This window comes from Berghia stephanieae, chromosome 3 (assembly GCF_034508935.2).
Source record: "Berghia stephanieae isolate SIO BIC M18660-M18661 chromosome 3, UCSD_Bste_1.3, whole genome shotgun sequence".
NCBI lineage: Eukaryota > Metazoa > Mollusca > Gastropoda > Nudibranchia > Aeolidiidae > Berghia > Berghia stephanieae.
This window is the reverse complement of record NC_088362.1, coordinates 59738538-59762720: the sequence shown is the minus strand read 5'-3', so window position 1 is coordinate 59762720 and position 24183 is coordinate 59738538. Positions and strand designations below refer to the sequence as shown.

The following is a 24183-nucleotide window of genomic DNA, read 5'->3' as shown; positions in this document are numbered from 1 at the left end:
TGTCAATGATGGTGAAGGTGGTGAAAATTGTAATCAGCCTTTTGCAAATCATTACTTCCCTTTTATGACGGCAACTAGAGCTTTTATGCGGTCATCTGTACTGTCGGAGTGTTCCAGAGAGAAGACCAGAGCTAGCGAAGAACTTTGTTCTCGATGTAAGATAAACAAAAAGAACACATATACCAACGGCTTTGAAAATGGTAAACCTAATAACAGTTAAATAATTGTATTAGGTGGAATTGTAAGTTTGAGCTACGAACTGGATAATAACAGCGATGGATCTCAAGTCGTGTCAAAAATTACCAATGCTGGTAGTGATGTTAACGACAGGGACATAGATGTATTATCTCCACATTTGCGTATTAGTCAACAGGCTCCAGGTTACAAGAACACAGAAGTTGCCGAGGTTAAAAAGCATGCTGCATTACCAAATGTGAAACTCAAATTGCATTCAAACAGCAGCAACACAAAATGATCAGGAGAGTACATTTCATCAAGAGATGGTAAGGCGAGCTACAAAAGAATACCCTTTTATCGTTCCATTTATCGACCACGACTTCATTGGTAATGATTTGAAAAAAGGGGAAGTACAAGGTGGAACGAATGCTGTCAGAGAAGCAGAAATTAGAGATGAGACAGTATCAGACATGCAATCAGAAAACGTTGGAAGAATCTTGGAGTCGCAAAGACACAATGACGGCACTTTGTATGAACATAAGCGAGATATTTTGTTTGAGGACTGGTCCACATCTCCGAACGGGGATGAATTTGTTAAAGATGAAGCCAGCAAAACGAAGTCGGAAAGTTGCAGTGATTGGTATTTGCAATACAATCCTAAAGAACTAGATCCACTCCCGTCGGTAAAGTCACCTGTCCGATTGCAAAGCGGCAGAAAGCTGTTTCGATCAAATCATTTTCACAAATCCCCAACAAAAGAGACTAGCCTTAACCAGAATTTGCATCAAAAAAGGAAAAGACCTGTCTCAGATTGTCAACATTCCACAATGTTCACAGATAAAACGAGGCAACACTCAATCGGTAAGCGATATAAAGACTCAGAATCAAAGTCCAATGAAGAGATTAAATAATTTAGTTTAAACTCGAAGGAAAGATTTAAAAGGCATGTAGTTAAACCCACTGCGGGGGAAATTAATTCAATTCAATTGGGAAACGGCGCCAACGAATCTAATGAAAAACAAACCGATATAAAATATTTGAAGGATGAAGAAAAAGATTAAAGAACAATTGTTTATCCCAATGCAAAGTCACCAGCCGAATACAATGCGAATATGAGCTTAAAGCCTCAGACTTCTTTACTGAAGAACTCTCAGTGTTTAAATGCCGATCAGATATCTTCGTCCAAAAGAAAGTATTGTCCAAAACCAAAGGATCACACCAGCCAATCAATGATCGACGAGTCCTGATATGACTCAATTATTGAACAGATGAAAATTGTATCAGAGAAGAATCATACTTCTTCATTGCCCGATGTAGACCAAAAGTCGAACGAAGCGGAATCTAACGAGGTAGCATAAAATGTCAAGACTTATTGTTTCCGTTTTTTGATAAATTGGATGCCAGATGTAACGATCTGTTGCCCATAGATGACCTCATCAAATTACAGGAAGAAATGCTTTCAGTGGCTGAGACGCATAAATCAAAACTCACTCCCGCAAAGAAAGATGACAGAGTTAAAAATAACAAGAACATTTCCAGATCTTTGCATAAATCCAGTACCAAAGCAAGCAAGCTAAGGCAGGTATTAAATTTGAGAGAAATTTTGCATAGTGCTAGCCGTGACAAGACAGAGAGGTTTCAACTCAAATATCCACACCTAGCAAGTCGGTGGAAAAGAAAGATATGACAAGGAAAGTCCCAATTGGTAGTCGTAGGGCTCGATCACAAAAACGTGATTACCGTAGCGCTGAAAAAGGGCGTCAGATAACGATTACAAACAGCCAATTGATAGGAAGGTCAATTATAAAAGCAACAACACCAGTTCCAAAGATTCAGAAAAAGAGAGTTTAAAAAATCATACACGATTGATGGAGCACCAGCAATTTCCCAGAAACACAAAGATTCGCAATCCCAAAACAATAAAAAACTATCGACAGTTTCAACTAATAAACGCAGTTGTCCAAACCAAATATTATTGATGATCAAACCTCCACCAGTTTCATCTATTAATTCTAATGATAAAATGGATCTATCAAGATTAAACAGATATCAAACAAAGATGAGAATGGTGAAACGTGTAATGATAACAAATGTCTTCTACGAAAATCGGTTCTTGATGATGCCTTTAGTCAATTGAATATAGGATCCTCGTTTCTCAAGAAGACCCCATCATCAGATTCAGAATGTCCGCCAATGACAAAGCCCAACGATCGCATAGGAGTCTCAAACCTGGCCATCGATGTCGTTTGCAACTACGCCATTAACATCTCATCTGCCTTTCAGAACACTATCAGCCATTGCTCCACGTCTACATACAATGCCGAAAATTCTGAGTGTGTTTTTGGCGAACTTCAGGATTAGGCGTCACTCGTAAGCGGCGTTAGAGAGTAGGGCGTAATCTGCTTTAGAATAGAATTAAATAAATTCGGAGTCATGGCCAAATTTGACCAACGGCTCCCAACTGGTTTTATGTCGGTTTGAACCAGATGCTGATAAGAAAATTTCAATTTGAAATAATCAGATATATAAATTTGTAGCTTTTCGTACGTATAGAAATTATTCTCACCCTCCCCAAGAAATCATCATATGAACTAAAGCCAAATCGTATATTATTTAGCTTCTAAACAATTCTGGCTTAAAGCCGATTTCTTCTTCTTCTTCTTCTTCTTCTTCTTCTTCTTCTTCTTCTTCTTCTTCTTCTTCTTCTTCTTCTTCTTCTTCTTCTTCTTCTTCTTCTTCTTTTTTATTATTATTATTATTATTATTATTATTATTATTATTATTATTATATTATTATTATTATTATTATTATTATTATTAGTTAGTAGTAGTAGTAGTAGTAGTAGTAGTTTGTAGTAGTAGTAGTAGTAGTAGTAGTAGTAGTAGTAGTAGTAGTAGTAGTAGTAGTAGTAGTAGTAGTAGTAGTAGTAGTAGTAGTAGTAGTAGTAGTAGTAGTAGTAGTAGTAGTAGTAGTAGTAGTAGTAGTAGTAGTAGTAGTAGAAGTAGTAGTAGTAGGGTGGGGGTGGGGTGGGTAGAAAAGGGATGTTATAATTTGAGGGTTTTTTTTTTTCATTTTGTTCAACCGTGAGTCCCGATAGCTCAGTCTGTAGATCACTCGCTCCACTTGCAAAGGGACCTAGATCGATTCCGGGTGGATTCGAGATTTTTTTCTCCCCCCCCCCCCTCCCCATTGGGTTTGGGTAGCTGGGTCTAGTGAAAGAATGACTTGAGAGTTTTATAGATCAATACACACTAATCTTGCTCAAAGCGCTTTACCAAGGGTCAATGGCCAACAGAAACGCTGAAAACGTAGGACGAGACACGAGGCCTGTTAGGCGATATTACAATTTATTTTCGACAGAGACTGCCAGGTACTCATTTCACACCTGAGTGTGGTGAGAGAATGAGAGTAAAGAGCCTTTTCCAATGACTCCACTATGCGCAGCTCAAAGCGGGGCTCTAACCCAGGACCTTCCGACCCGAAAGCGAGTGTCATACAACTAGACCACATAATAGCACGAGCCTAGACAATGAAATAGGAATTGTCAAATAAATAAGCAGTTTATTTTAAAATGAATTAAATGCAATCTCCCCAAACTCATTCAAGTATTTAGGGAAAAATCCACATTTTTTTATCTGCACAAATGAATTAAGACTTATCAACTAAATAAGAATTTGAATCTTCGAATAAATCAAATCTCGTTTCCTCAAATACAGTCAATGAATTAAAAACAAACTAGTGTTATGTCTTCACAATGAAATATGACTTGTCAAATAGATAAGCCATTTTATTTAAGAATAAATTAAATTAAGTAATTTCCTCAAATACATTAAAGAAATGAAAAAATAATTATGTTTACACAATGGAATTGAATATGTGAAATAATTGAACCTTCTATTTAAAAATGATTTAAATGTCGTTCCTTCACAGTGCATTCAAGTATTTAAAACACGACAATTCCAGTAATTGATTGAATTAAAAAAACAAACAAGTGGTTGTTGTTGTTGCGGTGGTGGTGGTCGTGGTGCTGGTGGTTGTTGTTGTGTTGGTTTAGATAGTAGACAGAGGATAATGATGACGATGCTGATGCTGCTGCTGCTGCTGATGATGATGATGATAATGATGATGATGATGATGATGATGATGATGATGATGATGATGATGATGATGATGAAGATGATGATGATGATGATGACGATGATGATGATGATGATGATGATGATGATGATGATGATGATGATGATGATGATGATGATGATGATGATGACGATAACGACGATGATGATGATGATTACGATAATGATGATGCTGATGATGATGATGATAATGATGATGATGATGATGATGATGATGATGATGATGATGATGATGATGATGATGATGATGATGATGATGACAATGCTGCAGCTGCTGTTGCTGTTGTTGTTGATGATGATGATAATGATGATGATGATGATGATGATGACGATGATGATGATGATGAAGATTAAGGATGATGGTGAGCACGATTGTGGCAATATTTCACTCTTTTTCTGTCTATCTTACTCTCCTTCTCTGTTTGCACACATACAATACATACAAACACACACACACACACACACACACACACACACAGGTGTGGCATTTCATGTTTGAATAAACAAATATAAAAAAATAATTGGATTATGGAATTGTTTTTAATACATGTATAAATATGACTCGATGTAATAGGCTAAGATCATTCCCAGCTTGTTCAAAGAAGATCTTTCAAAGAACTTCAACAAGTAGAACTCTGCTTTCTCATTAGGACATAGAAAGGACACCCTTGTGCCTAAGACATTTCCAGGTAAGCTTAACGATCAAATTTCCTTAAAGTTCAATTCATTTTATCAGTTCGACGACTTTTTAAAAATATTCATCAGAAGTCTAACAATATTCGTTACTCAAACTCGTTCACTCCTAAGTCGAGTGGAATTATTTGTATAATCTGCCTACCGAAGTGCACAATGTTGCCCCGAAATCAGTTTTTAACAATATTGGGATTGATATGTTGATACCCCTAGCTGTTCAGTCGAAGCCATCTTCTCGGCCAGGCGAGTTCTACCAGTAAGGACGTGGGTTCGAGCCACCATCGCCGGGAAGTTATTATTCTCTATTTTCTTCTAGTACTTTTCAACTCAAAATGAGCTTTGACCTTTTATAAAGCACAATGAAGACTAAACATGATCAAAGCGCTTTACATGCGGTCACTGGTCAACAGCAACACTTAACAAGTAGGACGTGACATGACGCCTGTTAGGCGATATTACAATTTTTTTCGAACAGAGACTACGTTGTTATGTGCCAGGTACTCATTTTACACCTGAGTACGGTGAGAGAGTGTGAGTAAAGAGCCTTTTCTAAGGACTCTACTATGCGTCAAACGAGGCTCGAACCCAAGACCTTCCGATCCGAAAGCGAGTGTCATACCACACATATAACCGCACTATTCACTTCATTTCTTGTTATTACCCATTGCCTCATACCTGTTTCCGTGATGCCATGTTTTCAATAAATATTTATCAAGTGATTGATGGATAAATTGCCATCGATTAACAAAATAATGAATTTCAGAATGCATTATTATCCCACTGCTCTGATGTTTTCTTCCAGAGCTTTGAAAGGATCAGATCTTACCAGTTGATGTTAGACATTTTTTGTCATTATCCCGGTATAAAACAGGATTACATTTGCTTCGTTGTCGTGATTCCTATATCGATAACAGTAGGATAACTAGACAATTCTTAGACTTAAAGGCAGTTGATGATTAGGCATTAGTCTGTTGTCTGTGCGAGCTAGCAGTTTAGCTACGAACTCTATTCTAAACACAAAATAAACACACACAGAGACGATTGTGATAGTGCAAAAGCTCCTATATGTGAATTTTATTTCAGAAACGTGATTGGAGCAAGCATTTATTTTGACAACAATTAGAAATGAAGTGTATAGAATGGTGACAGTGGAAAATAGAGCATAAAACGTTTTCTGCGATGGGTAGTCGAACTCACGGCACCTCTGCCTGGCCACGAGAAGGCGCGCTCTACAATCGACCCCTCCCATCACCCTCCTCAGGCATTTCTGTACTTACTTCATTTCTTGTTATGTAGGATGCAATATGACACCTGAACAGGCGATACTACAAATTGATTCTGACAGAGATTATGCTGATAATGGCCTGGTACTTATTTTACACGTTGAGAGAATGTGAGTAAGTACCCGTTTCCAAGGACTCAACTCTGCGCCGCTCAGCGAAGAACTCGAATTCTGAGTCTTCCGGTCTAAAGGACAAGACCACATAGCCAGACGGTAGACAGTCGTGGTATACAAATCAAATAAATACATTCAAAATACAAGATAGACAATCGTGGTATTCAAATCAAATAAAGAAATTAAAAATACACGGTGACATTCATTGTATTCACATCAAATAAAGACATTCAAAATACACGATAGAGAGTCGTGGTATTCAAATCAAACAAAGACATTCAAAATACACGTTGGCATTCATTATATTCAAATCAAATAAAGTCATTTAAAATATACGGTAGACAGTCGTATTATTAAAATCAAAAAAGACATTCAAAATACACGATAGACAGTCGTGGTATTCAAATCAAATAAATACATTCGAAATACAAGATAAACAGGCTTGGTATTCAAATAAAATAAAGACATCCAAAATACACGATAGACAGTCGTGGTATTCAAATAAAATAAAGACATTCAAAATACACGGTAGACAGTCGTGGTATTCAAATCAAATAAAGACATTCAAAATACACGGTAGGCAGTCGTGTTATTAAAAAAAAAGACATTCAAAATACACGATAGACAGTCGTTGGATCCAAATCAAATAATGTTATAAAAGCTTCAGATATCCCCAACGTGATGTTAACAATTATTTGATATATTTTTTCACAATACCGGTAGCTCCAGGGATTGAGTTCCGCTCTGAGATGTGTTTATTTATAGCTTGACAGGATAATATGATTAAAATGGGAAACTGTGTGTATTTATATAATGGAAACTGTGTGTAGTTATAACATGGAAACTGTGTGCAGTTCTAGCATGGAAACTACGTATAGTTATAGCATGGAAACTATGTGTAGTTATAGCATGAACACTGTGTGTAGTTAGAGCATGGGTACTGTGTGTAGTTATAGCATGAACACTGTGTGTAGTTATAGCATGGAAACTGTGTGTAGTTACAACATGGAAACTTTGTGTAGTTTTAGCATGGATACTGTGCGTAGTTATAGCACGGAAACTGTGTGTTGATATAGCATGGACACTGTGTGTATTAATAGCATGAACACTGTGTGTAGTTATAGCATGGAAACTGTGTGCAATTATAAGATGGAAACGGTGTGTAGTTATAGCAGGGAAACTATGTGGGGTTATAGCATGGAAACTGTGTGTAGTTATAGCATGGATACTGTGTGTAGTTATAGCACGGAAACTGTGTGTAATTATAACATGGAAACGGTGTGTAGTTATAGCAATGAAAGTGTGTGTAGTTATAACATGGAAACTATGTGTAGATTTAGCAAGGAAACTATGCGTGGTTGTAAAATGGAAACTGTATATCGCTATAGATTGGAAACTGTTTGTAGTTATAACGTGTCAAAATTATATGGTGAAAATGGGAAAATGTGTGTAGTTATAGCTTGACAGTATAATTTGGTCATAATGGAAAACTTGAAAGAAAAATAACATGTTTTATTTAACATCACAGATACTATACAGAATAATGATATGTTCCAATTTAACATCACAATTCATAGAAAAAATAATAACATGGTCCATTTTAACATGTTCCAATTTATCATCACAGATACTACAAAGAATAATGGCATGTTCCAACTTATCATCACATGTACTATAAATAATAATATCATCTTCCAATTTAATATCACATACACTGTAAAGAATAATAACATGTTCCCATTTAAAAACACAGACACTATGAAGAATAATAATATGTTCCAATTTATCATCACACATACTATCAAGGATAAAATGGACAATTCGACCAAGAACGTGTTACATCTTGCTGCGGTGCTCCTTTGTCTCAGCTCTATGGTTGTGGCGACTGTAAACGTAGAATCGTTAAGGAGCCGAATGCATAAAAGGCAAGTATGGCGTAAGTTTATATTTTATGCATCCTATAATATTTTTTTTTCATGGGTAGGAAAAATACATAAACCTCCAACACATTAGAGGATAATAAACTAACAATTAATGATCTCTCTCTCTCTCTCTCTCTCTCTCTCTTTCTCTCTTTCTCTCTCTCCCTCTCCCTCTCCCTCTCTCTCTCTCTCTCTCTCTCTCTCTCTTCTCTCTTTATTCTCTACTCTACTTCTACTACTTATACTACTACTACTACTACTACTACTACTACTACTACTACTACTACTATACTACTACTACTACTACTACTACTACTACTACTACTACTACTACTACTACTACTACTACTACTACTACTACGACTAGTACTACTACTAATACTACTATTACTAACTTAAGACTTTGTTCTTGTTGCTTGTAAAATTTTGGATGACTCTGATTTCTACTTTTTCCTGTTTTTTTTTCTCGGACCGGATATGCATTTAGTGTTATTATTAATACTCTAATGAACACCCCGTGATACTATTATAATGTTTTATTCTCTATTTAAGAACACAACATTCAAATTCGTAACAATATTTTATTTGGGCACATAAAAATGCGTCATCCCAACTATTGTCAGATTTTTAAAATTAATGGCGCGTGTTTTTCAGCGTTTTTCTCAGCTGTCCCTCTATCAAAAGTTGTAAACATTTTTGTCAACCTCTGAATCAATTCATCTTAACTGAATATAGATTGTAGACCGTTTGATGCCTATCAAAAAAGTTTTCTTCTTAAAGACCTATAAAAATACTCTAAAACCGCTGTCATAAAATTAGAGATTTTCCACTGATATAATATATATATATATATATATATATATATATATATATATATATATATATATATATATATAGTAAATAAGTTACGCAACAGAAAGTATGAGATGAATTGACACTTTAGTTCCGACTAGTAATTATGAGTTCACGCGATATTTGTTTCCGAATGAAAACTTACAACTTATGTAGTTGGATTGAATTTTGAATTTGTTATGTATGGCATTTTTCTACATTGTGTCGCAATTACCAAAGACTGATGAGTCATCTCTAGCTTTAAATCATTTGAAATAGTGATTGTTTACTCAATACTGTCAACTTAACAATGAATGCTGTTTATATCACTTTGAACATTTTTATCTATGCCCGAACATTTCACGGAGCATTTAATTGTATTTAAAACATAGTAGGCTCTTAAACGATGCGTTACGATACAATACGAAATCTCAATCTGTTCCACTCTCGTAAAGCTGTGAAAAGAAGTTTTCTTGTATCTATCGATAAAGCATTAAATAGGACAGCTATGGCATTTGAATTTCACAACCAACCATGAGAAGATGGTTCTAGAAATAAGACAGAGAGATCACCATTCTGGAACGGCGTGGTAGGAAAAGGATCCAACACCAACTTTGATATCATCCAAAGATGTATGGAGCTGGATGAACGTAAAAATACATCTGGCAAAGGAATGGACGTCTGATAATTCGGGTAGAAAAAGGTTCATGGGTTCTGGACTGAGGATCATTCTTATTCTTGGAGGTGGTGAAGATACTGGATTTAAAAGGATGCCATATTCTCTGGGGTCAATGCAAAAGTGTTTGAAGACTGGCTAAATACCGTTTACTGCCTTCCATTGAGGCATCCAGCTGTAGTGTATTGGACAACGCTACCATTGGGTGGCCCATGGTCACTTCAAGGCTCCAACTTTGGCAAATGTAAAATCTGACATAATTTCATGGTTTCAAACAGACAGCACTACATATTCTAACCATTTCTCAAAGGGCCTACTATATACTCCTTAGTAAAAAAATGAAATTAACTAGAGATAGTTTTCAAAGCGGAGTGTCTAATCAGGGAGTTTTGACACGAGGTTGCGCGACTTCTCCCATATCACTGTGAGCGCAATCCAATCGAGGTATTAGACCTACGTAGAGGGAAATATTAAGAGGAGGAAAAGCAAATTTACTCTCACCAACGAAGCAATAAATGATAATAGAACAATGGAAAACTGGGGGAAAGGTATGTTCCAACCTTCGCAAACAATGAGGAAAATTACATTTCATTGGATAGAGTGATGCTCGGAATCTTTCCGTAGGCGTTCTATTTCTCCTTTTCATCATCCTCGTCATCAGAATGTGATGATTGATGTGTCCAGTATTTTTTGGTTGTTGTTGTTGTTTCTGTAGTTGTTGTTATTGTTGAACACGTGTACACATGTGTGTAAACACAGTATCATAAATTGATGAATTTCTACTTTGACCAGTCTATGTGTACTGAATTTATGTAATCCTCTTTGGCATAAACACAAGCTATTTCTCAGAATGGAGGAATCAAAATAATGTTGGAAGCGGGCCATGTTCACTTTCGTTTGTATTCATGTAATGTGTATTGATAGTTACAAAATGTAGATGTCTGATAGTTAATGATTGCCATTCATTTCTTCATATTCAGATACTGTATGAATATCGTTTGTTTCACTTAACTGGTCATTCTATTTTAACGAATTCCTTCAAAATTGATGAGCAGAAAATTCTAATTTTGATAATGTAAATCTTCCATGAGTTCCATATGTTATCGATTTTAATATAGCTGTATTAAGCGAAATACTTTCCTGTTGTTTTTTAATTCACTTTTTAATTAAGGAAAATTGATTCACAGTTCATTCAATTTTTTGCAGCTGTGCTTTGAAGGACAGCTTAGATAAAGAAGAAAAACACGAGCCACTAATAAAAAATCTGACTATAAATACCTTACTCTTTATTGCATTTTATTGACTTCCTATTGACCAGTTCCGTTTCCAGCATGTCCATATGATGAGACTAGAGTCTGGAGTGGATGTCTTGGAGACGAAATACCTGGTTTATGTACACACGCTTTGGACCCCCGTGAGTTATTCATTCATACATGTAATGTTATTGTTGTTGTTGATGGTGATGATGATGATGATAATGATGATGATGATGATGAGGATGAGGATGATGATGATGATGATGATGATGATGATGATGATGATGATGATGATGATGATGATGATGATGATGATTATGAGGAGGATGATGGTGGTGTGGTGTTGGTGTTGGTGATAATGGTGGTGGTAGTGGTAGTGATGGCGGTGAACATGATGATTATGTTTGTACTGGTCGCTCAAGGGGGGGGGGGGTAGATTAAATTTTCCTAGAATTTTAAATATTAAATATTCTCCTGACCACAGAATCGTCTATGAAAAAAAAGGAAACAACCAGCGACGTGCATCTCACGGAAATAAATGCAGTTCCTAGTGGTATTCCAGAAAAAAAAAGGTTCTGATTAAACAGATTGAGAATCGAGAATAGTAAAACGTGTAAATAAGTGAAAGTAAAAGAGTTGATCAAATATGAATGGCCTTAACTGCGAAGGAATACTTCAATTCACATGAAATTTATTTTTGAGGGTTGTCGATTTCTCATAGGATAGCATTGGCACATGGAAAGCATCTTTAGGCCTGACTATCTTCCAAAGAACAAATCAATGAACGGGGAACACGACTCACTATCAAAGCACCTCTTGAATCATAATAATAATAATAATAATAATAATATAATAATAATAATAATAATAATAATAATAAATAATAATATAATAATAATAATAATAATAATAATAATAATAATAATAATAATAATAATAATAATAATAATAATAATAATAATAATAATAATAATATATATAATAATAATAATAATAATAATAATAATAATAATAATAATAATAAAAATAATAATAATAATAATATAATAAATAATAATAATAATAATAATAATAATAATAATAATAATAATAATAATAAATAATAATAATATAATAATAATAATAATAATAATAATAATAATAATAATATAATAATAATAATAATAATAATAATAATAATATTATTATTATTATTATTATTATTATTATTATTATTATTATTATTATTATTATTATTATTATTATTATTTTAAAAATTATGCCTTTTGCGCCACGATATCATAAGATATCGTCGCCTAGGCATTCCACGAAGGAATATAGATAACTAATCAAACAAGATTTTTGATGTCAACAGGAATCACCCATGTTGTCCAAGTATGCAAATTGGGGGTTAACAATCTTGCTCAAGGAAAAAAAAGAAAGTGCCTGAAGTGGGGCTCGAACCCGGGTCATCCGGATCACAGTGCAATGCCTTAAATAATAATAATAATATAATAATAAATAATAATAATAATAATAAATAATAATTAATAATAATAATAATAATAATAATAATAATAATAATAATAATAATAATCCTTTCTTTAAAAAAATATAGCATTGTGGAGAACAATGTGCTTATTTGAGTCAATAAAAAAAATTATACGGGGCACAACTCTACTGAAAGACTTGAAAATTAGAAATGTGTTTTTACAGATAGATAAACAGATAACTTGATTTCCTTTTATAATTTAAAGTCAGTTTGAAAGTTTGTTGAGTCAGACAGATCTCATAAAATACGTACCGACGACACTAACGCTCTCAAAAACAACCAATTTCGTCACTTTAAAAGGTTGTCAGTTTGGCGTTTTTACGACAGGAAGAACAACCAAAAGATGGATTTTGACCATTGTTTTGATTTTCAGCCGCCATCTTGAGTTGTGAAGTATTGGAAGGTAGTGCAAAGCAGTCCGAGAGTGTTTTTTTCTATTAGGGTTAGTCAAAAGTCTTAGTAAAGGTGGTAGGTGTTTGTTTTTCCATAAGTTAAGTAAAAGGGAGACATTCCGAAAGCTCCTACATTCCCAGTATTCTTTCAATTTGTATTTTCACCGTTGATCTTTTGTCATGCGTTTATTTATTCAATTTGTCATCATATAGAAGTATTCTATAAACTCTAGAACAAACCTTGAAAGATTTGTGAAAGTTTTAATTTTCCAAATTTGACGATTTTTTAAATTTTCGGCCGCCATTTTGATTTGTTAAGTATTGAAAGGTAGTGCAAAGTAGTCCGAGGTTTTTATTTCTATTAGGTAAGCTCGAGATCGGAGGATTTTTTTCTATTAGGGTTAGTCATAAGTCTTAGTAAAGGTGCTAGGGTGTCTGTTTTTCCTATTAGGGTTTATTAAGGGTACTAGGTTTAATTTTTTCTTGGGGTTAGTTGAGGGCATATATTATTAAAGTTGTTTCCCTTTGTAGGGGCTTTCGGAAGGCCTCCCAAGTAAGCGTGGTAAAGACTTGGGACGTATTGATATAGATATCTACTTACTGATAAACTAAAATTATGCCGAATAAAGTATGACAGCGACGACAAGCACATCGATTAAAATATGTATCTAATCGTAATCAAGCTAATCAAGAAAATGATTCAGGCCAAGCTGAAGAACCACATAGTATTGACGTAGAAGTAGTTCACATTACAAGTCAAGAGGAAGAAACTCATGTCTTATCTCCACTTCAAACTGAAACCAGAACTAGATCTACTACTACTACTACTACTACTACTACTACTACTACTACTACTACTACTACAACAACAACAACTACTACTACTACTACTACTACTACTACTACTACTACTACTACTACTACTACTACTACTACTACTACTACTACTACTACTACTATACTACTACTACTACTACTACTACTTACTACTACTACTACTACTACTACTAATGATAATAATAATAATAATAATAATAATAATAATAATAATAATAATAATAATAATAATAATAATAATAATAATAATAATAATAATAATAACACAGAAACTGCTCCTCAACAAAATGTAGCTCAAACAGTGGAAATTACATCAGCTGCAGATCAAGAACAGGATAAAACTACAATACCTCTTATCCCACCAAACAACACAGGACGCATGAACAAAGTTTGTCGTTTTTCTTCAGCAAAACTATGACACGGTGAATCCACCTCGCTATGCTGTGCCAACGGCGAAGTATCACTGGCAACTTTACAACCCCTTCCTGATAATATAAGGAGTCTTTACACGGGTAACGACACAAATTCTAAGAATTTTCGAGAACACATCCGTGCTTACAATTCTATGTTTGCATTCGCCTCCTGGGGTGTACACGAAGATTTCTTGCCTCCTGGGACATACTGTTTCCGAGTTAGTGGTACCGTCTACCATAGAATAGGTCATATTCAACCCAACAGTGAAAATGATAGACCAAAATTTGCCAAACTTTACATTTATGACACTGGACACGAATTTCAAAATAGGCTTTTTTGGAATAGAAGTCTTAATACTGATATTTTGACAACTATATCTACTATCATGGCTACTGTTAGTCCCTTAGTTGAATTATATAAGCATGCCGCTGCAGCTATTGAAGATGCTGGAGATCAAGGGAATGATATTAGAATGGTGCTGCGAGCAGATGCATTCAAAAGATCCCCTTAGACATAATATACCGACTGCTTCAGAAGTTGCTGTTTTACTCCCAAATAACCATATCAACTGTAGTAACCAGAGGGATATTGTATTGTACCCCAAATCTGATGACCATCCAAATCAACAGTCAATTATGCGTATCAGTGAAACACATCCTCACTTTGATCCGTTGCATTATCATTATGTGCTCTCTTTTCCAAAAGGAGAAGAAGGTTGGGTGCCCAACATTAATTCAACAGAAAGCGAACCGGTCAGGTCAGTCCATCATTATTTTATGCTTATCGACTTATGAAGAGAGATAGTTTTAATGTAATCTTGTCTCCTGTAACAATATTGTGTAGATCAGTATGGTGACGCACATGGAGCTACAGTAGGGACCAAAATTGGTTTGCTATCTTCATTCACAGGGGGTCCAAGAAACATGCTCCAATTATACCAAGATGCAATGTCAATCGTTTGCAGATATTTTAAACCAAACTTATTCCTTACTGTGACTTGTAATCCATGTTGGCCAGAGATAACAAATAAACTGCATTCACAACAGACAGCTGCAGACCGACCAGATTTAGTCGCAAGGGTCTTTAAAATGAAATAATCGCATTGATGGAAGAGATAGTTAAAAAGGAACTTTTTGGCAAAGTCTTAGCATATGTGAAGGTCATTGAATGTCAAAAGAGAGGCCTGCCACATTCTCACATCCTGATTATCCTTGATAGCAGTGCCAAACCCATAACTACTCAAGATGTTGATAGGTTGGTGTGTGCAGAAATTTCACAAAACAGAACATTACAGAATTTAGTTTCAAAATACAGGATACATGGTCCCTGTGGCCTGGACAATCCCAACAGTCCTATGCATGGAAGATGGCAAGTGTTCCAAGAGATTTCCAAAATCATTCAGTGAGACGACACATACAAATGACTCCACACATCCCCTGTATCAGAGACGTAATGATGGAAAATCAATCTTCAAAAGAGGAATTGCCCTTGACAATAGATGGGTTGTCCCATATAACCCGTATCTCCTCCGCAGATATATGGCACATATCAATCTTGAGGTGTGCAACAGCAGAAAAGCGGTGAAATACATGTATAAGTATGTATACAAAGGACATGATAGAGTCATGGCAGAATTCCAAGGGGAGCAAGATGATGAAATTAAGAGATTTGTTGATGCACGTTATGTTTCAGCAAGGAAATCTTGCAGGAGATTATTCCAATTTGACATGCAAGACCCGGCAGTTCAAAGTTTAGCTTTGTACTTGGAAAACCAGCAGTCTGTAACTTACAAAGAAGGGCACGCTGATAAAGCTATAAGGAGACTGAAAAACACCACACTAACAGCATGGTTTAAGGAGAATGCAATAAACCCTGAGGCTAATACTCTACTGTATACTGATATGCCGGAACATTACACATGGGATAGTAGAACGTGCATTTGGAAAAAGAGACAGAGAAACCGCCTGGCAATCGGTAGAATGTACAGCGCTCATACAGCAAGGAAAACGCTTTTTTCTTAGATTATTGCTGCAGCATGTAAGGGGAGCAAAATCATTTGAAGACCTAAAGAGATCAGAAGTAGGAACATTACACCATACTTTTCGACAGGCCGCGTCTGCTATGGGTTTATTGGAGGACGATGACGAGTGGATAAACTGCATGACAAAATCAGCATTTGTTGCCTCACCAAGTCAACTCCGACAGCTATTTGTCACAATTTTGACCCCACAGATCCTTTTTCCTTATGGAATACTTTTCAAGACCACTGGCTGAAGATTATTCTCATGTTTAAAGTATGACTGCTGAAGCTTGCGTTACTAAAACACTTGAAGACGTTAACAGGCTTCTTATGATTCACAATAGATCATTAAAAGATTTTCAACTGCATGAGCCTACAGAATCATACGCAACTGCCTATCAAGTATGGGATCAAAATGAGCAACGACAAATTACATACAATCGAAAAACGCAGATGAATCATGACCAACAGTTAGAGAGCAGGACCTTTTGTGACATAACATGCAGTTCAAAACCTTTTGGGGGCAAAGTGGTTGTACTTGGAGGAGATTTTCTGCAAATTCTACCTGTTGTTAACAAAGGAAGTGAAGCCGATATATTAAGTGCCACACTTAACAAGTCAATTATTTGGAATTTTGTCACCATTTTCCACCTGAAAAGTAACATGAGGGTTACTGATGACAATAACTGTTTAGCATCAGAAAGGGTACAGAGCCGGTTTTCAGCGAAATAGGAAAGTCTTCTTTTAAATTACCTACAGCGCTATGCCTTCCTGAAAATGACCCAGCATACTTGATAAATGCAGTATACAATGATTTGAATCTGAACTTTGCGGATGAACGTTATCTATCAGAGAGAGAGAGAGAGAGAGAGAGCAATTTTGACTACAAGCCATGAAAATGTTGACAAAATAAATGCAGCCGTTCTGTCCAGGTTGACCTCATCTTCTGAACATATTCACCGCAGTGCTGATGCCATTCAAAAGAACTCCGACATCAACTTATACCCGATTGAATTCTTGAACAAACTTACACCTCCCGGACTTCCTCCACATGCATTACATTTGAAAGCCAACACGTCAGGCATGTTGCTTAGAAATATAAATCCAAAATCAGGCCCCCTAAATGGCACCCGTTTGTTAATAACTAAATTAGGTTCAAAAGTATTAGAAGCTAAGATAATTACAGGTAGTAGAGCTGGCGACATAGTTTTTATCCCTAGAATCAATCTGACGACAACAACTTATTCAGGCTTACCCTTTATTCTAAATAGAAGACAGTTTCCGGTAAAATTGTCATATGCAATGACAACTAACAAGTCTCAGGGGCAGACATTAAGCAAGGTGGGGATTTTTTTTTACCACAACCTATATCCACACACGGACAACTGTATGTTGCTGTGTCACGGGTGAGAGGCTATAGTGGCTTACACTTCATGTTGGGCCACACAGAAAAATCAACCGAAGATACACCAAATTACACAGATAACGTTGTTTACCGATCTGCCCTCATTAAATGATGGTGAGTACAATATCAAATGAAAATAGTTCTTCCCCGCGAAATTGCGGGCTTTTTACTAATACTAATAATACTGATAATAATAATAATAATAATAATAATAATAATAATAATAATAATAATAATAATAATAATAATATATTATTATTATTATTATTATTATTATTATTATTATTATTATCATTATTATTATAAATGGGATTTATATCGCTTTACCCCGTTGCCATAGGTTCGAAGCGCTTGACAGTGATATAAAACAAAACATATTACGGTAAGACAAATGTTGATAGAAAATTGATACGAATTCAATTTGACAAAAACAAAATATGATAATAACATTGCAACTTTTGACGTAAAAAGATAAAACTGTAAGCGAGATTTGAACGTTTCGACGAATCCGAGCATCTCACGTGTGATGGGAGAGAATTTTAAAAATGGGCAGGGAGGGGGGGGGCAAAAATTGAAATGATTTTTCACCTATTTTATGCAAGGTCTTAGGTTTGACAAGTATTGACTGGTCTTTGCTTAACCTCAAGTTTCTATTGTGGACATAGATGTTTAGAAGATCTTTAATATAGAAGAGACCGTTAGTGCTCAAGAATTTGTAGACAACAGTGTGACAAATGATTTTCTTTCACTGTGTGATTTCTTTATCATTCGTCAGCGTCTCATTCAAAACCACTTCAAACTTAATGGACGATACATATTTACCAAGGCAGATTAACACCCCTAGTTAAAATACTCAAAACATGGACAGTCTTTTTTCCAATAAAGCTCTAAATTTTGCTAACGGAAAATTTGGTCAATATGTGGGAATCCTTCCCATTGTATAACGGAACACTCACTTTCAGCTTAAGGCTTATTTACCTGTTCAAATTGTCTGCCCATTGTATCCATACCTCCTGCTAATTACATTTTCCAAACAAGACTCCAACGTGCATATGCCCTGAGGTTCTTGTCTCGTTCTAGCTAAAATTGCACTTAACGTTATCCCTTCCCGCTATAGTTCTTAACCAAAAGCATCTGAATATCATTGGCTATCTTAAACAGGAACATTCTTCTGATTGGCTATTCCCATGATTCCAAGCGTCACTTTATTTCACAAAATCAAATTCATCTTTGAATTGAATCACTCACAACCTAAGAATCCCAAGAAAGAAGAGCTATCCCTCCAATTTCAAACTTGTAAAACTTCTCTCGGTTGAAGGTAAAATGAATTATTGGTTAACATTCAAAGTGGAACGAGACATTTCTGTGAATTCAATGCTTAATCTAGCATTACTATTATAGTTTGTGTATATCTTTTAATTGTGCTATTCCATGGAGGTTCGTCCTTGTCTTTGGCTGTCACCATCCGTGGCTATCAACCATCTTTACTCCGTACCCAATCCTTGAGGCACCCAATCCCTGATGTCAGTCATCGCCGACACCAGAACCTCCCTGTCAGCCCATAACTACAACACACTGTTGTGAAGTCCAGAAAACCATGCAAGCAGGAGCCAACCCTGGAACTAGCTGATACATTTGCCTCAATCAAGCAAGCCGGCTGGATAAAGATAAGCCAAACGGGCTTATACCATTTTCAAATGAATCACATACCGACACATATGATTATATTAAAGTAAATAAATAAATAGATAATAGATAAGCTCCACTCAATTAGAGCCATTCTTCCTGATACAAACTAAACACTTATTTTCTCTATCTTTTCCTGCTACAATCCAATTAAACTTTATGTATAGAATTGTTATTGTTGTATTGGGCGTTGCTATTGTCTTGACTCACTTGTTATTAATACAATTAAGTTATAAGGGACCCTAAGGCAATTCTTAATCACCCCTAGATTAAACCTGAGCCGTTTGTAGTATAGGTTGAGTGGCGCAGCTGGTAACGAGAGCCATAGCGCACATACTAGTTCGAATCCAGACCATTGAGCTATCGGTTGGACTCGATCCCACAAAGATAACACACAACCCGCCACAAACGGTACACATCGAATAGGCAACACTTTTCTCCATAGGAAGTCAATGTAACTCACGGAGAAGAAGAGTTGCTGACGGGAATTTTTGATTATTGCCTACAGTGAGTCTGGCTGCATCATTTTGAGCAACCTAAAGTTTACTCATTTTTTTCTTCAGCTAAATTCGCCCAGAGGGAATTACAATAGTCCAATTTGGACCACACAAAGGAACTAATTAAAAGTTCTGCTATATGCTTTTGTATTAAATGACGAATTGTATGGTGTTATTTCGTGGCTTGTCATGGTATGATCTTTATCAATGAAGACGCCATAATTTTTTTGCTTTATTTGAAAATTCTATTGTACTGTTTCCGAGAGTAATAGGTGATTTATTTGCCTGTTTAAAAGATACTCGGCCTTCCACACATTAAAATCTTAATTTTATTATCATTTAATTTTAAATGTTTTGAGTCATCCAAGATTTAACCTCATTATAACAGCTCGAAATATTAAGAATTGTAAATTAATAAGGGTAATTGAATCATAAATTTGCTTATCATCTACATAAAAACGATAACTCAGATTGAATCCGGACATCACACAAGAAAGGGGCTGTATATATACAAGGGCCAAGATCAGAGCCTTGTGGCACTCCAAAGTTTAGTAAAACGTGCTCTGGCTGAACACCATTTACGACGATAGTCTCTCGTCGTTCCTTTAAATGTGATATAAACCATTTAAGGGTAATTCCTTTTTACGCCGAACGTATTTTCTAGTCTTCTTAACAAAATGTCAAGGTCAATGACTGGAGCATGCGTCGGTTGAATAACAACAAGGGATGCTTTAAAATGGAGTTTTGCTTTTGTAAGACAACGCGTCGCCTCATCGACTCGCAGTGTCAACATTAGCAGCAGGTATTTTGTGAGATTGAAATCTTACCTCATCCTCCTTACTCATTCGATTTCGGCACTTTTCAATATTTGAAAAAAGTTTCCTTAATTGTTGAAATTTAAAAGTTGGATGCTATGTATCGTCTTCTTTTTAAAAAAAAACAACTGTTTTATTCATTTGGGTTTAGTGATTGCGATTATCTATTTTATAGGCGATAAATGTGTGCGACTAACAAACTGCACACGTAATGGAGACACTTGGCCACATAAGGATGCATGCGAATCAAAATGCTGGACGGTAATAAAGATCTTAAAGTGGGACGAGCATTTTAGCCCGGACCTCGTTGCCGTAGAAATGGAGACGGAAGTTAAGAGTTTCGGTAGGCTACTTATTATTTAGTATTGCCGTCGCCTGTTTTTTGACATCATCATCACCATCATCACCATCATTATTATTATCATCATCATCATCATCATCATCATCATCATCATCATCATCATCATCATCATCATTATCATCATCATCATCATCATCATCATCATCATCACCATCATCATCATCATCATCAACACCATCACCACGACCATCACCACCACTGTCATTTACCATGATGTTTCCTCCTCTGAGTCTAATTGTATTTCATAGAAAACTTGTTATAAATAAACCGATAACCTCAACTTGATGGCAGAACTCCATTGAATCAAGTTACATCTTGACTTCTTAGATGGATTTGCCGTACTGTTGTGCATAGAAAACAACATGGAAATGAAATTTTGGCCAGAAAACTCGCCTTTCAAATATCGATCGATTAAAATGACACTCATCTTGTCAAAGAAAACCCATTCACGAAGTCTCATAAAGAAAAATTGTGAAGCGCACTGAGCAAGGTTAATTGGTAGAATTGCGCCATATCAATGTCACGATATCAAGAATATGATTCCGTCATTTTCATTGTTGAAATAGCGTTTGGAAATCACAGATTGTATCAAAGTAGAAGAACAGTAGTAACGTTAATACAATAAAATCACTGTTATTTTTGTTCTCTCCCCCATCCCCCCTCCCCCTCCCAGGAAACCGCGGCCAAATGCTGAATAGGGTGAAAGTTGGCCCCAAGTTGGCAGAAGAATTCTATGATGAAGTTGATTTTTTCATTGCAAGTCAACCCATGAGCATAGTGAAGACCTTCACCACTAGAACGCGTTATTATGCTTGCGTGAACGCGCCTAAATTTAAATACACTATTGTAAACTAATGGATGTTGTCTTTGTTTGAGAGTATTTCCATTACAACAATGAGACCAGAACAGTTTGGGTTATCAGACCTGTGAAAACGTACAAGTCTGTAGACGGCAATATGGGAAGGGGAGAGATTGAGGTAGTTAGTTGGGAGAGAACTTTCTTAAGTTTAGATGGTAATTATCATTCCATCTCTTCAGTGATTATGAGAAATTCTCAAATATGAATAATGATACCAATTGTATTAACTCTTTGGTATTCAGACGTGTACTTGATTTCTGGTCTTATAACCTAATGAGTTGTGGACCCATAGTTGTAATGGAAATTCTCTAAAACCAACGCAAAAATACAATGTCTACTTCAACAATGTCAAAAAAGCCTTCGGTTATCTGACCTGCAAATATTTGCACGTAATATTAACCTGATCTTTTCCATGAGTTTCAGGTGTTCATTTTTTTGAAAATAATATCAACATTCAAGCTTCAAAACGCATGTTTAAGAAAACATTACACAGGGAGTTGGTTAGTCGATGAGAGGTGTTTATTTCTTATTGCAAATATCCAGCATCATAATTTAGATTTGAGAAATATCTACAGAATCTATAGAAGTATAGCTTCAATATGTGTGCATTGAAAATTTTTAGATATCTAACTTTGATAGAAATATATGTTCAATAAGTGTGGAGTGAGAATATTTAGATATCTAACTTTGATAAAATATATGCTCAATAAGTGTCCACTGAGAATTTTTAGATATTTACCCTTTAATAGAATAATGTGTTCAATATGTGTGCTCTGGTAATTTTTAGATATTTACCCGTTCATAGAAAGTGTTCAATAAGTGTGCGCTGAGAATTTTTAGATTTCTACCCTTTCATAGAAATATGTTTTCATAAAGTGCACTGAGAATTATTAGATAAACTTGGTTCAAAATACAAATTTTATTTTTAATACAAAACATTTTAAATGTATTTAATTTTACTTATGAAGATCATAATTTTTTTTAATGCATTCACCAATATAGATTAGCCAGACGTTAGACGTGCGTATATTTGAAGGTCTGCTAACAAACTGATTTAACTTTTTTTTGTAATGGACGATATTTTGGGTTGATTTGAGCGTATTTAAATTACAATAATGAGCCAATTAATGATTTAGGTTATCAGACCTGAAAATAAATGAACGTTGATAGAGAATCAAGAGGAGACTATTCATTATTATATTCAAGGAAAAAGACGTATCTATTATTTCCCTTTACAGAGCTAGACTCAAGAACTATAATTATTAAATATAACGTTGCCAATTTTTAAAAGAAAATTATCACCCTTCAAATGTTGATTCAGTTTGAACTTGTTTTTTGAACGTGCTTGGAATTCTAAAATAAATCACAACTGCAACCACATTCAAGTATTTGCTTTTGTTTTATAAACGGTTATTGTTTTCTTTGATTTATAATGAATTATTTTCAATATTTATCATTGTCCATCCAACGACACAAGGTCTGTATTTATCCAACTGAACACTATTGGCACAGTGGCTCCCCCCCCTCTCTCTCTCTCTCTCTCTCTCTCTCTCTCTCTCTCTCTCTCTCTCTCAGCCAGGCGGAGGGTGTAGTATCAATCGAATACCAAGTATAAATAAATGAATAAAATAATAAAATTCCCTTTATTCATCCCCAGGGAGAAATTTGTCTTTAGCGTCTATTCCATAGGAAGTCTGGAATAACCCAGGCATCAGCCGCAGTGCAGCGCGGCAATGTGAGATAGGGCGAAGTGACTTGCTCATGGCCACATAACGAGGCTGGTAGTCGAACCCGGTACCTTTTGAGGTCTTTGACGTGGTACTATGTTCTAATCTGACTTTTCTTTACATCGATAGTCGGCGGATCAAATCTCGGAAGTCTCGCCGATTGTAAATGTCAGGACTTCAGAGGTTTGATCTACAGATCAAGAAAGTCAGAACTTCAGATGTTTGATCTGTCAATCGTGAAAGTCAGGACTTCAGAGGTTTGATCTGCATATCGAGAAAGTCAGGACTTCAGAGGTTTGATCTTCATATCGTGAAATCAGAACTTCAGAGGTTTGATCTGTCTACCATCGATATCCTAAAATTTCTCATTACTATTTAGTTGTACTGTGAGGAAAAAAAACACGACACATTTAAAATCTATACCAGAAAACTCATCCTTCAAATATCGATCGGTTATAATAATTACCTCATCTTGGCAAAAAACTTTAAAACCTGGGACTTCGTAGCCATCAAGATTTAGTAACCCCCTTCCTGAAATAATTGATTTAAAA

General features: G+C 35.5%; 1 protein-coding gene across 2 annotated transcripts; it reads left to right on the top strand.

The window, feature by feature from the left end:
• Window positions 1–8224: 8224 nt before the first annotated feature.
• Window positions 8225–23277, top strand: LOC144969606 (uncharacterized). 2 transcript variants are annotated; one of them, XM_078908745.1, is made up of 4 exons: window positions 8225–8339; window positions 11151–11246; window positions 20861–21028; window positions 21720–23277. In XM_078908745.1, the coding sequence occupies exons 1-4, from the start codon at window positions 8276–8278 to the stop codon at window positions 21899–21901; spliced, it is 510 nt and encodes a 169-aa protein (XP_078764871.1). In that variant the 5' UTR covers window positions 8225–8275; the 3' UTR covers window positions 21902–23277. The 2 variants fall into 2 exon arrangements, with proteins under 2 accessions (XP_078764871.1, XP_078764872.1); XM_078908746.1 differs by lacking the exon at window positions 20861–21028.
• The last annotated feature ends 906 nt before the right edge of the window (window positions 23278–24183 follow it).